This window comes from Mchenga conophoros, linkage group LG15 (genome assembly GCF_057382185.1).
Source record: "Mchenga conophoros isolate Kocher_MC1m ecotype Shallow Benthic linkage group LG15, M_conophoros_male_GT1.1, whole genome shotgun sequence".
NCBI classification, from domain to species: domain Eukaryota; kingdom Metazoa; phylum Chordata; class Actinopteri; order Cichliformes; family Cichlidae; genus Mchenga; species Mchenga conophoros.
In genome coordinates, this window is record NC_140540.1 from 21,253,219 (window position 1) to 21,270,208 (window position 16,990).

The 16,990-nt window shown below is 40.5% G+C and overlaps 2 protein-coding genes across 3 annotated transcripts in view; both read right to left on the reverse strand.

Moving 5' to 3' along the window:
- Nucleotides 1-656: 656 nt before the first annotated feature.
- Nucleotides 657-12,228, reverse strand: LOC146558252 (solute carrier family 22 member 2-like). Its single transcript, XM_085247683.1, has 11 exons — nucleotides 11,758-12,228; nucleotides 5,574-5,677; nucleotides 5,254-5,408; nucleotides 4,679-4,847; nucleotides 3,971-4,082; nucleotides 3,325-3,425; nucleotides 2,072-2,286; nucleotides 1,889-1,997; nucleotides 1,369-1,481; nucleotides 1,193-1,292; nucleotides 657-918 (listed from the first exon to the last, which is right to left on the reverse strand). The coding sequence occupies exons 1-11, from the start codon at nucleotides 12,154-12,156 to the stop codon at nucleotides 822-824; spliced, it is 1,674 nt and encodes a 557-aa protein (XP_085103809.1). The 5' UTR covers nucleotides 12,157-12,228; the 3' UTR covers nucleotides 657-821.
- Nucleotides 12,229-13,227: 999 nt separating this feature from the next.
- The window catches only part of igf2r (insulin-like growth factor 2 receptor), a 48,173-nt gene continuing 44,410 nt past the window's right edge, over nucleotides 13,228-16,990 (reverse strand). For both annotated transcript variants that reach the window (XM_085246141.1, XM_085246140.1), the window contains exon 50: nucleotides 13,228-16,921. In XM_085246141.1, the coding sequence (XP_085102267.1) occupies nucleotides 16,763-16,921 (159 nt within the window). In that variant the 3' untranslated portion in view covers nucleotides 13,228-16,762. The remainder of the gene's footprint in view (nucleotides 16,922-16,990) is intronic.

Genomic DNA, 16,990 nt, shown 5'->3' on the forward strand with positions numbered 1-16,990 from the left:
GCTTCAACTCTTTAAATAAGCACAGAAATGCAAAGTGTATATAAAATGATTACAACTACACCTGTAATGAAAAGGTTAGTACGTGATTATGATAACACCAGTAATACAAATTATAACATAATACCAACAGCGTCAATCAATGTTTTTGATGAGAATAAGAATTAATGCAATGGTTAATGATAATGGTTATGAATAGTAGCAGTAAAATATTTCCCTGATCTCCACAACATGAACAAATTGGAGTCTATTAGACCACTGCAGCACAGTACCTGTAATACAAATAGCACGCTCTAATTGATGTAATAAAATATTATGATCAACAGTATTGAAAGCTGCACTGAGGTCTAACAGGACAAGCACAGAGATGAGTCCACTGTCAGAGGCCATGAGAAGATCATTTGTAACTTTCACTAAAACGGTTTCTGTACCGTGGAAAACTCTGAAACCTAAATGCAAAAGGTTAACATCAGCTTACAAAAGAGTTGAAAGAGACAACTGAAAACATAAACTCATATGAAAAGTGTTTACTGAGGTTATTAATTAAGTGAAGGCACAGATGATGGCGCACTTTAAATCTTATAACAGTAAATGTTTTAAATGAAAATACTTGAAGCTTGGTTGCATTAAAGATAACTTTAATAACTGTATGACGTGGTTCCATAAAAAGACACAAGTTAGTCTAAACACTAAACACTGTGCACAAAGAAAAACTGAGAAATTGTTAAAATTGGCTCCTAAAATAAAAATCAAGGAAGTAACTAATATATCCACAAGCAGCACTGTTAAACAGCATAAATAAATACTTTGGTGTGCAAAGGAGCTTAAACAGTTGCCCGATCTTTGTTGGACGCTGTATTTTGGTAGTTGGGCAGCAGGTTCACCATCTGCTGGTTCTTCAGTCCGATTTTCTCCTTTGCTCTGAAAACACAAAGTCGCGTTATGCACATCAACTACAAAGCTACGAGTCTAAAACACCCATGCATTATTATTCATAAATCTGATTGTCAATCAGAACATAAATCAACAGCTTTTCTGATAACTGATTATATGTTTTAGTCAGTTTAAGCAAAAATACTAAATGTGCTGTGTTGGGGAAAAAAAAGTCTCTCAATCTGTACTTACTATAGATACAATAACAGAGATATGACGGGATTTAAAGGGGCTTAATTTTCTTACTGCACTAACTACTCACTTTTCTGGGAACTCAATGTCGTCGATGGTATCGGGCAGCGGTACGCCTCTGGTCTCAGGGAGCAGCAGCACCAAACCTCCAGCCAGGAAAGCCAGAAACCCTACACAACACAATTCAATAATGCATTTAAGCTTTGATAGTCACATTTATCTGACTTTTACTCTCAGAAAACCCACCAAAGATGATGAGTGGCAGCTCCAGCCAGATCACAGCCAGTCTGTAGAGCAGGAATGGAGCCACAATGCCTCCAACATCACACAGAGTGGAACAAACAGACACTCCCAGGTTCCTAAAGACATAAAAACAGCATTTCTTTTAATCTACTAAAATAAAGTATATTTACTTTTTAAACTTTTGATGCGAAGACATGTTTGAAAGGCTAAATATCCACAGTTACATTAGTTATCTACATACAAATACAAAAACAGCTGGATTTGGACAGGTTCTGAAACTGTGACATAAAAGAAAAGGATAAAAGTTCATATTTTGATCAGTTTCACACTTATATTACCAGGTACAGCTTCAAACGGATTTGGCAGCAGTCTAAGCTTTCTGTGAGCACAGTTCTATCAATAGTGATTTGTGATGTTCTTTTGTTATACTGTACACAGAATTTACTGTTGTTTACTGATTACCTTAGTTGATGTATAAATTATACCTGTTCATCCCAAACACAATACATTTTCTGTATTATACCTGACAAACGTCGGGTAGAGCTCAGTGTTAACAAACACCACCATCTCAAAGGTCATCGTGATCCCCAATCGGCCGATGCATGCCACTGCCGTCTTAAACCAAAACATGCCTGCAAGAACAGACAGAACCATTAAAAGAAAACTTGGAAATCAACGTTCAAGAGCACCAAATAAAATCACTCACTGTCAGGAATAAAGGCAGTGATGAAACAGGAGACTCCAGCTACAAAATTGGCCGTGGCGAAGGGGAGGCGTCGGCCGATGCGCTCAATGGTGAACAGGATGAGGAAGGCGGCAGGAAACTCCACCAAGCCAGAGATGAGGAAGTCGATATAGACATTTCCTCCCAGAATGCCCAGCCTCATGATCAAACCCTGGTAGACGACAGCACTGGTGAACCTGGGAGAAAAAACATCTCATTAACTTCGAATCTTTATCCTAAATTCCATCCATCCATTTTCTTCCGCTTATCTGGAGCCAGGTCGCGGGGGCAGCAGCCCAAGCAGAGAAGCCCAGACCTACCTCTCCCCAGCCACCTCCTCCAGCTTATCCGGGGGAACACCAAGGCGTTCCCAGGCCAGCCGAGAGATATAATCTCTCCAGCGTGTCCTGGGTCTGCCCCGGGGCCTCCTCCCAGTGGGACATGCCCGGAAAACCTTGCCCAGGAGGTGCCCAGGGGGGCATCCTTGTCAGATGCCCGAACCACCTCAGCTGGCTCCTTTCGATGTGGAGGAGCAGTGGCTCTACTCTGAGCCCCTCCCGAATGGCCGAACTTCTCACCCTATCTCTAAGGGAGAGGCCAGCCACCCTTCGGAGGAAGCCCATTTCCGCCACTTGTATTCGCGATCTCGTTCTTTCGGTCACTGCCCACAGCTCGTGGCCATAGGGGCACAGCTCAACCGGTAAATTGAGAGCTTCGCTTTTACACTCAGCTCTCCGTGAATCGCTACCTTATCGTGGTGGAGAGGTTTGTCTGTCCAAGGGATCCCAGGGGCTATGTTGTCTGGGGGCTTTTGCCCCCTGGTAGGGTTTCCCATGGCAAATTGGTCCTGGGTGAGGGACCAGACAAAGAGCGATTCAGAAGACCCTTGTGAGGAAAACATCAAGGGAACAGTTTACCCTGCCCGGGATAGGGTTACAGGGGCCTGGGGAGGGTGCCCAAGGCCAAGCGTCTTGTGGCCGGGCCTTAGTCCATGGGGCCTGACCGGGCACAGCCCGAAAAAGGGACATGGGCCCATCTTCCTGCAGTCCCACCACCCGCAGGAGACACACGTAGGGGTCGGGTGCAATGTGCGTCAGGCGGAGGTCCTGGCGGACCGATTCCCGGCTACCAAGACTGGCAATTGGGAGACTTTATCCTAAATAGATTTTTTTTTTTTTTGATAAAGAAGAGTCATTTATAATAACAGTTGTGTCCTGCTTTAATTGAATCCTTACCAGTTATAGCTGAGGATAAAAGTGTGTTTTCGCATGTTTGGCGTTCTGATCAGGTCCATGAAGGAAGCGGTGGTTGAGTCTGCGTTATCATCTTTCAGGGTCTGCAGGATCATTTATATAACATCACATAGTAAAAGTATTTCTGGTTGTTTTTATGCCTTAGCTTCAGCCTGTTTTACTATGTTTCTCTATGAAAAAAAATCTCACAAAAAATAATGCAGTCTAATCCAATCCAGATCGTGTCTTTTTCATGGAAGGCTTGAAACCGCTTATTGCACCTTTTAAAACAGCATGGCTTCAAAGTAGAAGAGTTCAGCTACTGAACTGGCTTGCCTGGAGTCCAGACCTTTCACCAACCAAAAACATCTCGTGTATCATGACATGAAAAACACAACAAGCAAGACCCAGAACTGTTGAGGAGCTTCATCAGACACAAATGGGACAACATTTCTCTCTCCAAAGTCCACAAACTGGTATTTTCAGTTCTCACACATTTACAGGAATGTAAATCTATTTCTATTTCCTAAAAGGTAAGTTTTATCTCACTTAATAAGTCACAATGAATTAGACTTCAAATTGTCATGTTATATGCTGATAGATTTTGATTCCAGGTAACAGATGCAGAGATTTTGTGTCCAATGGCTACCTCGATGTTGGAAAGAGTCATCTTGTTTTCTTTGGCTATGTCCTCTGTGATCTTCACTGCTTTGGAGTTTTGGTTTTGAGAGAGAAGCCATCTCGGAGACTCTGGGATGAACCTGGAAATGTAAAATGTCAACAACAAATCTGTTGTTAAATACAAAACTATTTAAAGGTACAAATTCTTTCTTTTTTTAATTGATAATGACAAATTATCAGTAGGTGCGTGTATTTTTTCACTAAGACAAAGAGATTTTTGGGTTTTATTTTAAGGTTTAATGGGTCGTACAAAGAAAGAACAGGCAAAACAGACAACCCACGTAAGGGTAGCATCTGATAAAATATAGTGCTAAAGGTGCACAGGTTGACATAGCGGCAAAAAACTAAAGGTAATAATATCTTTTCTCCACAGTACCTCTGGTGTAATATACCCTCATTGGCTCTACAAAAGAAAACATTTATTCTAAACCTGCATTTAAAATGTATTAATATGTATATAATAACTGGATAATGTTTTTTTTAGCATAAGTGAGAAGACTACTCACTTTTATAAAACATTTGGAAATGACTACAAGACACAGATTTCTAACATTTTAAAATCACCTACATGTCACTGAAATTGGCTACAGCCCAAATAAATATGTTAAATAAAAGTTGAAAGATGGGTTAATAAAACTTCATTCATACTGCTGTATGTGGTTGTGGTGACTCTTACCAGTAGTAGGACAGGAACAGGATGTAGGGGATGGTGATGACGACCTGCAGCCAGCGCCAGTCTGTTATATAGTAGGCGAGCAGAGGGAGGATGAGGATGCCGATACTGAAGAACATCTGGTAAATTACTCCGACTGTACGTCTGAACTCCACGCCCACGATCTCTGTGACTGAGATGAATAGAGGAAGGTGTGTGTTGGAGTCAAATTGTTAAATGTTGTCACTGTTTTACTTAAATTTGTAAGTCTTAGTTCAAGCAGCAGGATCAAAGACATGCCTTTGTCTCTGACCACCTCTCCAGCCTGTTGGACGGTGGGGGACGCACGCACGCACGCACGCACGCACACGCACGCACACACGCACACACGCACACACACACACCCTTTTGTAACCATAGGGGGGTTTACTATGGGAGGTGCTTGTGTGTACTGTAACTGTTTTCAATAAAAGGCGTTCAGCTCCAAAACCCTGGTTCTGACCAGTCTCCCTTGCTAGCAAGTAAAAGCTGTTCAGGGAATGACTATCCTTGATTGACTGTGGTGAAAAGCAAAGGTAAAGGTTATAAGGTGGTCTTACTCAGCACATATCCAGCTACCCAGCCTCCTTTCACTCCAAACCCATAGAGAGTCCTGAAAACCAGTAAAGATATGTAGTTTGGAGCCACGGCCACCAGGATCCCTGCAACCCCATTCAGCAAGTTGGATATGAGGAAGCTCATTTTCCTGCCAAACCTGAAGTCAGACATCAACAATCATCACATTGCTGTAAGTCCGTCTCACATAATGTCAATTATTTGGTCATGTAAGTGCTAAAAACAACAAGAAAAAAATATAAATAGATAGTAATTTAATGTATTTTGAGTCAATTTTCAATCACTGTCACAATCATAGCCTAACCTGTCAGCCAGGTAGCCAATGGCAATACTTCCAACCAGGAACCCCACGTTCAGAGTGGCCTGAAACATGTCCACCAACCATGCATCCGAGCACACCAGGTCAAACTGGGAAAACACAAAGTGAAAAATGTCCTGAATCTGTCAAAACAAATTGTATGGCATGCTGCCCATGTTTTTGTTCATTTTATGAACAACACAAAATTACCATATTAGTCATTAATAAATCTTTGCTTGGGATATGGACATATTTAGGTTTTACCAAAGTAGTCAGATTCTCTGAGCAACACAGTTCTCTTTTTATTTATGTATTTATTTATGTGTACACACACACACACACACACACACACACACACACACGTGTACAAAAACAAATTCCCTCTCGCCCCTGCGGGCGGTCAATCCTTCAAGCTCGGGTCCTCTACCAGAGGCCTGGGGGCTTGAGAGGCTTGCGCAGTATCTCAGCTGTATCTGAGCTCTTAGCTGGACAGAGATCTCCGATGTCGTTCCTGGGATCTGCTGGAGCCACTGGTAGGATTTCTGGATATCAGCCACCTTCTCTATCTGCCGGTGGTACATACCGTGCAGGGGCCTGTCCTTCCATGATGGTTCCTCCTCTTCCTCGTCATTCTAGGGTTTCTGTTGCCTGAGGTATTCACTGAGCACGCTGTCAGTTGGGGTCATCTTCCTGATGTATTCCTGGATGTTTTCTGCGTCCTCCTGGTCTGGGGTACTGACACTCATTAGTCCCCAGCCTCCTTCCTTCCACTTAGTGTACAGCCTCAGGGTGCATGACTTGGGGTGAAACCCTCCATGCATGGTCAGGGGTTTCCTGATGTTGATGTCAGTGGCTTCTATCTCCTCCTTTGGCCCACTTATTATCCCAGCAGGGTAGCTGATCACGGGCAGGGCGTAGGTGCTGATAGCCCGGATCATGTTCTTACCATTCAGCTGACTCCTCAGGACTTGCCTGACCCTCTGCAGGAAGTTGGTGGTTGCAGCTTTCCTAGCGGCCTCTTCATGGTTCCCATTCATCTGTGGAATCCCCAGGTACTTGTAACTGTCCTGTATGTCTGCAATGTTGCCTTCTAGTACTTTGTTATCATCCAACTACATTTCTCCAGTCCGACTGACATTCCAATGTCCAGAGGTGTGGACTCGAGTCACATGACTTGGACTCGAGTCAGACTCGAGTCATTAATTTTATGACTTTAGACTTGACTTGAAAAAATGTTCTAAGACTTGTGACTTGACTTGGACTTTTACACCAATGACTTGGGACTTGAATTGGACTTGAACCGGTTTACTTGAAAAGACTTGATATTTTACCCCAAATATAAAATTTAACATGCATATTATATAGAGATTGAAAATGTGACGTCATTCACGGGTAGAACCGCAAAGGATTCTGGGAACTCGTGGCAAGCGGTACTAGCGCACGCAGGCTTTCAATTAAAATCAGTTATACAGCAATAAAAAGAAACACAAAAATGTCAAGAAGCTGTTGTATTATTAACTACAATAGCCGGTCGCATGACAGCCACGGGAAGCCGACGGGTAAAGAGATCGGTTGTTATCGGATTATGTCGTTGAAGAGAAATTGTTCGAGCCATGTTTCCGAAGTAACAAAGACGCGACTGGATTGCAGCCATTCAAAGATCAAATATAACGTCCCAGAACACTCCAGCTCACAGGTTAGTCTGCTCCAAGCATTTACACAAAGGTCAGTCTGCTGTTGTAGTTAATGCGTCATTTTCATAACATAACTGGTGATATACAGTGGGGCAAAAAAGTATTTAGTCAGCCACCGATTGTGCAAGTTCCCCCACTTAAAATGATGACAGAGGTCAGTAATTTGCACCAGAGGTACACTTCAACTGTGAGAGACAGAATGTGAAAAAAAAAATCCATGAATTCACATGGTAGGATTTGTAAAGAATTTATTCGTAAATTAGGGTGGAAAATAAGTATTTGGTCACCTCAAACAAGGAAAATCTATGGCTCTCACAGACCTGTAACGTCTTCTGTAAGACGCTTTTCTGTCCCCCACTCGTTACCTGTATGAATGGCACCTGTTTGAACTCATCATCTGTATAAAAGACACCTGTCCACAGCCTCAAACAGTCAGACTCCAAACTCCGCCATGGCCAAGACCAAAGAGCTTTCGAAGGACACCAGGAAAAGTATTGTAGACCTGCACCAGACTGGGAAGAGTGAATCTACAATAGGCAAGCAGCTTGGTGTGAAAAAATCAACTGTGGGAGCAATCATCAGAAAATGGAAGACATACAAGACCACTGATAATCTCCCTCGATCTGGGGCTCCACGCAAGATCTCATCCCGTGGGGTCAAAATGATCATGAGAACGGTGAGCAAAGATCCCAGAACCACACGGGGGGACCTGGTGAATGACCTGCAGAGAGCTGGGACCAAAGTAACAAAGGTCACCATCAGTAACACACTACAACGGCAGGGAATCAAATCCCGCAGTGCCAGACGTGTTCCACTGCTGAAGCCAGTGCATGTCCAGGCCCGTCTGAAGTTTGCCAGAGAGCACATGGATGATACAGCAGAGGATTGGGAGAATGTCATGTGGTCAGATGAAACCAAAGTAGAACTTTTTGGTATAAACTCAACTCGTCGTGTTTGGAGGAAGAAGAATACTGAGTTGCATCCCAAGAACACCATACCTACTGTGAAGCATGGGGGTGGAAACATCATGCTATGGGGCTGTTTTTCTGCCAAGGGGACAGGACGACTGATCCGTGTTAAGGACAGAATGAATGGGGCCATGTATCGTGAGATTTTGAGCCAAAACCTCCTTCCATCAGTGAGAACTTTGAAGATGAAACGAGGCTGGGTCTTCCAACATGACAATGATCCAAAACACACCCCCCGGGCAACAAAGGAGTGGCTCCGTAAGAAGCATTTGAAAGTCCTGGAGTGGCCTAGCCAGTCTCCAGACCTCAACCCCATAGAAAATCTGTGGCGGGAGTTGAAAGTCCGTGTTGCTCGGCGACAGCCCCAAAACATCACTGCTCTTGAGAAGATCTGCATGGAGGAATGGGCCAAAATACCAGCTACTGTGTGTGCAAACCTGGTAAAGACCTATAGTAAACTTTGACATCTGTTATTGCCAACAAAGGTTATGTTACAAAGTACTGAGTTGTATTTTTGTTATTGACCAAATACTTATTTTCCACCCTGATTTACGAATAAATTCTTTACAAATCCTACCATGTGGATTCATGGATTTTTTTTTTCACATTCTGTCTCTCACAGTTGAAGTGTACCTCTGGTGCAAATTACTGACCTCTGTCATCATTTTAAGTGGGGGAACTTGCACAATCGGTGGCTGACTAAATACTTTTTTGCCCCACTGTAGGTTACAAGCAAGTCTGGCGCTGAACAGAAATTGTGGCGCTATGCTCCTTTATTTATTGTGCATAAATAGTGAATTGTCCTGACACAATATTGCGTTTCGCTTCTGTTATTATGGTACATTGACAAAAACATATACTTTTATTCACAGGATAAAACAGGTTTTTTTGTATCACTAATTGCCCAGTACGATTACAGCATACAATATTATTGTCACTGCTACATTTCTGTAACGCGTACCAGAAATTATTTCTACTACTAATTAATTACCGTTAAGCTCAAAGGTTATATTAATAAACGGTTAACGAATGTGTATTTATGACGACGATTTGTGAGACTGGTAAACTTATGATACGTACGATGGTCTTTACTTTCTACACGGTGCATTTCAAGGTCCTGTACCCATCCGTCGGTAAACTGTACCTGGGCTTGTTGCAGTGACCGGAAGTTACTAAACTTCACGAGTGTATGCACTCACAAGAACCGTATAATTATAAATATGCATATAAATATGCTACGATGAGATAGCTGACTTCATCTAACTAGCAAATGTTGTCCAGGCTACGTTGGTGATGCAGTTTTTTTAATGTATATGATATTTTTGTCATGCGATTTTAAAGCCGGTGTTGTGCCAAAAAGTGATTTCCAGTGTTTCTGTGTATTTTTTATGTGTAATATCTTTACGTATGTTCGTAAATAGACTTCGGTGAACAGGGGATACAAAGGGGTTACATAAAGAATTAAAAAATTATCTGTTTTTTAAGTATCTTTACAACTTGTACTTACATTATAACCAATCCGGTCCTTTATCCCCACTTAAAATATTTTTACAGAACTATTGTAATATTTGCTGCCATTTCTGCTGTGCTCTTGGCCAACTTACTCTTACAAAATACATTTTTAATGTTAATGAGATTTTTTTTACTGCATAAATAAAGGTTATATAAAAGTCGCTGCCAAAAACTGATTGCGGCTTGTATCTTGCTACACGAATGTTGTTTGTGGCTCAAGATGACTTTATGTCATCCATAAGGGATGCATTTGACATATGTTTAACATATTATAGCCCAACAAGTTACTTATAGCACTTTAAATATGAGCAATCGCTTTTTGGCAAATACCGGAAATCAGTTTTTGGCAGACAATCACTTTTTGGCACAACACCGGTCCTACAACCGCATCCAAGAATAACATGCAGCTTATCTCAGAACTGTCGGTGAAAATTATTCTTGGAGCTAGGTTTAATTGAGCTGCATTTTAAAGAGGTGCAATTTCACAATTTGTGTATATTTTCTAAGTTCACTATTTTGTCATGTGTTGAGAAAAACACAGATTTAAAAATTACATGGTCTAATATTTACATTTAGCATAACTGCAACATTATTTTTTCTTTTTTTTTTTTTTTAAAGACTCGAAAGGACTTGAAATTCAAAATTTCAGACTTGTGACTTGACTCGGACTTTTACACCAGTGACTTGAGACTCGACTCTGACTTGCCTGACATTACTTGAGACTTGAGGATAAAGACTTGAGACTTACTTGAGACTTGCAAAACAATGACTTGGTCCCACCTCTGCCAATGTCATTGCTGTATATTCTGGGGGTGTGGATCAGTAAAACAATGCCTCATTCATTCTTGGCATATAGCTTGATGTCATCCATGTACAGGAGATGGCTGACAACTGTATCGGTATCCGTAGCCAGTCTTGTTAATGATCTCAGGGGTTCAGGCCTGTGCAGAACAGCAGTGGGAACAGAGCATCTCCTTGGTAGATCCCGCACCATCCCTTGATGGTGACTTGTGCTATGGGCTTGAAGTTGGCCTCTAGTGTTGCCCCCTGAGAGCCTTCCTTTGATCTTGTATAGATCTAGGCATCCCAGGATCCAGGATCCAGGCCTTCTCGTAATCAATCCAGGTCTTCTCATAACCAATTAGTGGATTCCCATTCATTTCCTATACTGGTCCCATAGGTCATACATATATATATATGCATAACAATTTTATTACAGGAAAAGTAGAACACTTACAATGATTGCTGTAAAATGTTATCTGCACATACAAGATAGATGGATATGTATATATATATACCCACTTTTTCCCTTCACACATTAAAATCTATTAAATAGAAAAGCCTGAACATTTTTCTGTAAAATCTTTGAGCACCCAATTAAAAAACACTTCACATTGCCAGAGAATGCTTTCTGAATGATATATAGTTACATTTCATTATAATGCAAAAATAAAGCATGCAGAATCTTTTTAAGAAATTCTTTCTCAAAAATAAAGAAAATGCAATTTTCATTCAACTTTCATGTTGGATTGAGCAAATATGACAAGCTGCCCCACAAAAGCAACAATAGCAGTAGACTTAATCTAAATTTTACCAATTATAAATCAATAAAATAACTAAAAAAACAAAATAAATATATTTAAATATAGACAAATATAAATATCTTTATCAGTGTGGGACTTTACAGGTTGGCTTGAATTGTTTTTGCATATTTTAATTAGCCAACACAGACCTTTTTTGCATTTGCCCCAAATTACAGTTCCAGGCTTTTACCTTTAATATTATTTGAGATATTCATGTTCAGACACTGCCGCAGATTTCAAGGTGCAAAAGAAGCAAAAAATTATTTTAAGTCGAGACTGAATGACCCCTTTTTTAAAAAACAAATCATTATTTCTGTTTTCTATATTCCAAGCTGCGTCATGTTGTTGAATTCAGTTTTTTTACTCAAAAAATATTTTGTCTATGTTTTGTTTTTTGGTCTGTGTGTGTTGGCTGTGACCTCTTGTTCCCCACCTCAGTAACAAAAGACCGTCTTCCCTCGTAGTCGTACTCCCAGCCATGTTTGCAGCTGATTGTGGGAGTTCTGCTGAGGTCCTCCAGCTCCTGTTTGTCACAGGTGAGCTCAGTGGCATTCCAGTCCACCTCGTACTGCTCACAGCTGCTCTGCTGACCAGAGCTGTTGTCCAGAGGTACTGTGAGCCTGCGACTCTCTGCCAGGTTCCAACCGCATGCCTCTCTCCTCTCCACCACTGCAGGGTCTCGACACCAGTGATCAGGGGTGAAACCCTGGAAGACTATCCCGACATACACACCTGCCCATGGCATGGACACCATACACAGCAGGATGAAGATACGCTTCTGGCAGCGGCCAAATTTCCCAGCTTCTTCTAAGATATCATCAAAAGTGGTCATGATTGTAGAAGGGTTTCTTTACTTTAACCAGCTGCAAAAAACACTCAGCCGGAGTCTAATTTGTATGCTGAGCTTCCCTCTGCAGAGTGCCCATTGAAATGCACATGCACTGGGTTTTTAAACAGCACAAGAAGGAGCAAAGGTCCATAGAAATGCGTTCGTACTGCACCGCCTGTTCCCATAGAGCATTAAAAGACGTTTGCTATCCAATTTACTGACGTCAGAGCCCAGCAGAACGTCTGCTTTGGGGATTAATTTACATAAATTCATCAGCGTGGACACATTGGCCTGGACGGTGACACAGTGATGATGTTTAATCAGTTAACATTTAAGAGGTACTTCATTGGAATCTGTTAGACATTAAGAACTGAGAAAGATAAGATCAGCTGAAAGAAAGTTGAGTTTCTTGAGTCTTTTCAGACAAGTCTAAAGAACTTGGACTGACACTAAACGTGCCTTAAAGTTAAGTCAGTCAAGTTAAGCCTGAATCTTGACTTAACAGGATCAAGATTTAATCTTCAAGACAAGCTCGTGTGTTGCTGGAAATCCTTTTGAAGACAGATCAAACTAAGACTCAAGTCTTAACTAGTGTGAAATCATTTTTAAGCAACTTGAAGCCCGAGACAGGATCAAGTTATTGAAAACAAGAGCAAAGGATTCTCCCCCCCACCCAAAATTCTCCTACCACATTGTACCTGAAATATTTTAATATTTGCATAGGTTTTAGTCTCAGCTTCTTTGAGACAAATTTTAAAGACCTAAGACCTATTCTTGGATAAAACCTCATTTTACCCAAGAATAGAGGTTAGGAAGTCTCATTCAAGACAAGTTCATTTCATTCAACGTTCAAGGCTCGTTCTTCTTTCATACGGTAAGTCAGTCCAGACAAGATGAGATGACAAAAATAAGTTTCAAATTATTGAGCACAAGCCAGATGTCAGGACGTCTTCAGGTCAAATCTCAAGTTCGTCCAAATAAGAACTTAATTGCAATGTTGCCAAAGATGACTTTTAAATAATTTCTTTCTTTTAGAAATTTTGTCAGACATAAAATGAGATTACACCACAAAAGTAATAAACAGCAGATCTCTTATTTATTCAAATAATGCATTATTTTACATATTTTTTATTTTAAATAGGAAAACAGGCAAAGAGCTGAAAACATCAAACATAACCTTACATCAACTAAAACATAATGATGATATCCCATCATACCAAATCATTGAAGAAAGTTTCTTGTGCTTTTTTTTCCCCCTCTTTTTTCAGTTGGTTTGTGTGCTGCTTGATGTCAGTCTCACATACTAAATTTGTTTCATCATACCCAAATGTTTCCACGACTGTGGACAAAAACAAACAAACAAAAAAAGCACAAGAATGTCCAGTAATAACTTCAAGAAAGAGATGGTTCAGTACAGTACCATGCAGATGAGCCACGGGAACTTTGGTGCAAAGCAGAAACAAATTTAATGCAACAATGAACAAATAACTTCACAAACTTTACCTCCTGCTACTCTGAAATGAGGAGTGCTACAATGTTGAGACTCGGGAGAGATGACTACAAAGTGCCAAACACAGACACTTTCAATTCACCTCTCAGACTAACAGGGTCAGGATTCTGGTAAAAAAAAACTTTAAGAAGAACAGCTCAAGTTCATATAGCAAAACCACACGCTGAATGAACGAACACGTAAAAGGAAAGTTTATAAAAAGTCTTCGTTACAATCATATTTTATGATAAATACTGATCATAAATATTTCACCTGTTACCAATGTCATTGTCATGTTTCTGGAAACCTGACCATGTGCCGTGTACTCTCATTCTTTAAGCTGTTAAAGGTAGATACACTTGCACTGTTCAGAATTTCAGATCAGTAGCACAATAATATGATTATATGATAAGAGAGTTTATTAAGAGAGTTTTAAAATGTCAAAAGCTGCTTTGGAAATGTTCAGTTTGTAATCAGAGAGAAACAGAAAAAGTAAAAGGAGGAGTGCGATCTGTTTCTACTCTTTGCTATCACAACACTCCTCGAACCCCTTTCTGTGAAACACTGAAGTTTACAGTGCAAATGACAATTATTTTATTAAATGCTGTTTCTTGTTATTTTATCAGTATTTTTTGGGCACGTGGCATCGTACAAAAACGCGCTTAACAATTATGTGTACAAAGCTTTAGAAATACCCTGAATGGCAAATCTTTGTTATTGAGGTTTTAGCAACAAACTCACATTTGAATACTGAGAAAACACAAATATTAATCTACACCAGCAATGCAACGGCAACTAATGTGATGAATATACGATCAAGGGCACGTTTTTTTATGGTAGTAAATGTCTGGCTATGGATCAACAAATGCACTGCAAAGTGATTTAATTAAGCTCAGGATTGTTCACCTCCTTTCCCCAGTTGGAGAAAATGAGAAGTTATTACTGATGTACAGAGATAAAGATTTATGCTACCAAGGCCTGCAGCTCACCCCTTCCTGGTTATACAAGCAGCAACACAGTTTTCAGATATATTTTTTGTTCCAATTACAAGGCTGAAACTCAAAACTTATTATTGCCAGTGAAAGCAAACAGTTGTTTATAGTAGAGGAGTCAAAACCAAAGAATAGTACAGATTATTTTAATTAAAAAATCGTTTTAGCTTTAAATGTGCCTCCCTGTTAGCAGTAATTAGGCTAAATCTTTAGACTTGATGTCTTCAGGGAGTTTGCAAAGTTTTAAACTGACATTTCAGTCAATTTGACCAACCAACCAAATCTGATTAATTAGTGGAAACCTACCAAATAGACTTTCAGTTTGTTTGTTTGTTTGTTTTTTAAACGATTTTCAAAAAGTCCACCTTCCTTTATGAGGGTGTGCTACTTTTCTCTAAACCAATTAACTGGAAAAAATTGAGCTATTTTATTGGTTTTCAGCTGCTCTGCACATCAGAAAGAAGAGTGAAGTGAAAACAGAATAATCCAACCTAATTGTTTTTTGTGATGATCATGTGTCCATAAAATCACCGTATTTGAGGTGTGTTTGTTTTGTAAAATCACCCGGTCTGAGCTCTAACTGTTGTAGAAAAATCAATCTCAATCATGCTGTGTTTACACTGTGCAAGCTTACAGATTTAATTACTCTCATGTGGAAATATGGCATAAAGTAGGTTTCCATTATTACTGACATCCTCTGTGAAAAAGCAAAACAGCCTGCATTTTAGTTTCACTACCATCTTTTGCATCATGCATTTGGCTGAACAGGGCGGATTTCAGCACTACGAAAAGTTGGCTTCACTTTTCACGCAGCAATCAGATCTGAGTACAACAACCGAGCCTGTAAAGTACAAGAGCACACGAGCATGAAAAGGGAAAAAAAAAAAAAATCGATTTCCCTACATTAGTGCCAAGGGTGGCAGTAGAAATATGGCTTTAACAGGACGGGAGGGGACCAAATCAATCCAAAGGAACGCCTCCAGTTTCACTTTCAACTTTCTTCAACCATCCATTCATACTTAAGGCCATCTCCATTTTCACACAGAACAGAGAAACAAACGTAATCAGCTCGGACGAGCCGTTAAATAATCACCAAAACAAACGTGTGAACAATTCACCGGTGAAGACTAAACGAAACGTCCATATTATAGAACATTATCATCTATTTACAACGTCTCTGATCAAATCAAGACAATCAAAGAAATTCAATCCGTTGCTGGACATGATTCATAGATGAAAATGCAAAGTAAATTCATCAGTATGAAGGCATCGTGCTTTCTTTTCGAGGGCAAAGAAGGGGAAAACGGGTCTGCTATAAAAGCAACTGTAAACAGCACGAAAACAAACTGGTGTCTTCATTCCCTTTTTAGAAAGAAGCTGGCACCTTCACTGCCTAAGCTATGGGAATAAATATCATGACAGTTTTTTCATAAAGTACCTGCGGGCCAATGGAGAGCAAAGAAACAACTCCAAACAGGAAAAAAAAAAGTCTTCCTTATTAAGTACCTTCACACAGTCCACAAGCAGACACACAGCCAGTGTTAGTACCATTAATCAAGGTAGGAAAACAGCTTCAGTTCAAAACACCAGAAGAAAATAGAAGATACATATATAACTTAATTTTCATTCACATCTTATCATGCCTCATTTCAGTGATGATATCAGATTTTCCCTTCTTGTAATGATAGTGTTGTGGTATCATTGTTTACTGTTTGGTGCATATGGTTATGGTGACATGTCTAGTTGACACATCAAGCTGGAAATCACATTAGAAAGAAGCTTTGTGTGCTCCCAGAGTCGATTTTAAGAGCTGGCCTGTTCGTTCTTCATCAGACAAATGTGGCAAGGCTGAAGTATCGGGATTATGAAAGACAATATGGTGGAGTTCAAAAGAACCTTAAGAACACTTTAAATGAGCTGTCAAATAAAAATTATATGTGGACGGTGAACTGGACTGAGTCGGTGTAAGCCGAATGAAGGTGCCGCCCAATAAAAATATATCCCTAAAGAAAGGAAAGGTTTCTGTCTTCGGTGTGTTGTTGGCATTTCACTGTTGCTATTATGGAGACATTCACTGAGAGAGAAGAGTTCGGATTGGATGGAGAGAACCAGGAAGGACAGAGTGACATCACACCCTGAGGAGGTCCTCGTCACTGTCGTCTTCTTCCCGTTTCTTGTTCGCTGCCGTGTTGTTACCGTGGTTAAGGCCAGAAGAGCGAGGTTTGCTGCTCTTCCTTTTCCTATCTGACTCGTCCAGGAGGCCCACCAGGTCCTCGTCGCTCTCCTCCTGAAATGAAAGACTTCTGTGAGCTTTTGAGAGCAATGGGTGCAATCATTGCTACCATGAACGACTGAG

Coding starts and splice junctions, on each gene's coding strand:
- LOC146558252 (XM_085247683.1), bottom strand. CDS start 12,156: ATGACCACTTTTGATGATATCTTAGAAGAAGCTGGGAAATTTGGCCGC. Junction 4,848..5,253: donor GGTAGCTGGATATGTGCTGA/GTAAGACCACCT, acceptor TATTCATCTCAG/TCACAGAGATCGTGGGCGTG. Junction 1,998..2,071: donor CACTGCCTTTATTCCTGACA/GTGAGTGATTTT, acceptor CTGTTCTTGCAG/GCATGTTTTGGTTTAAGACG.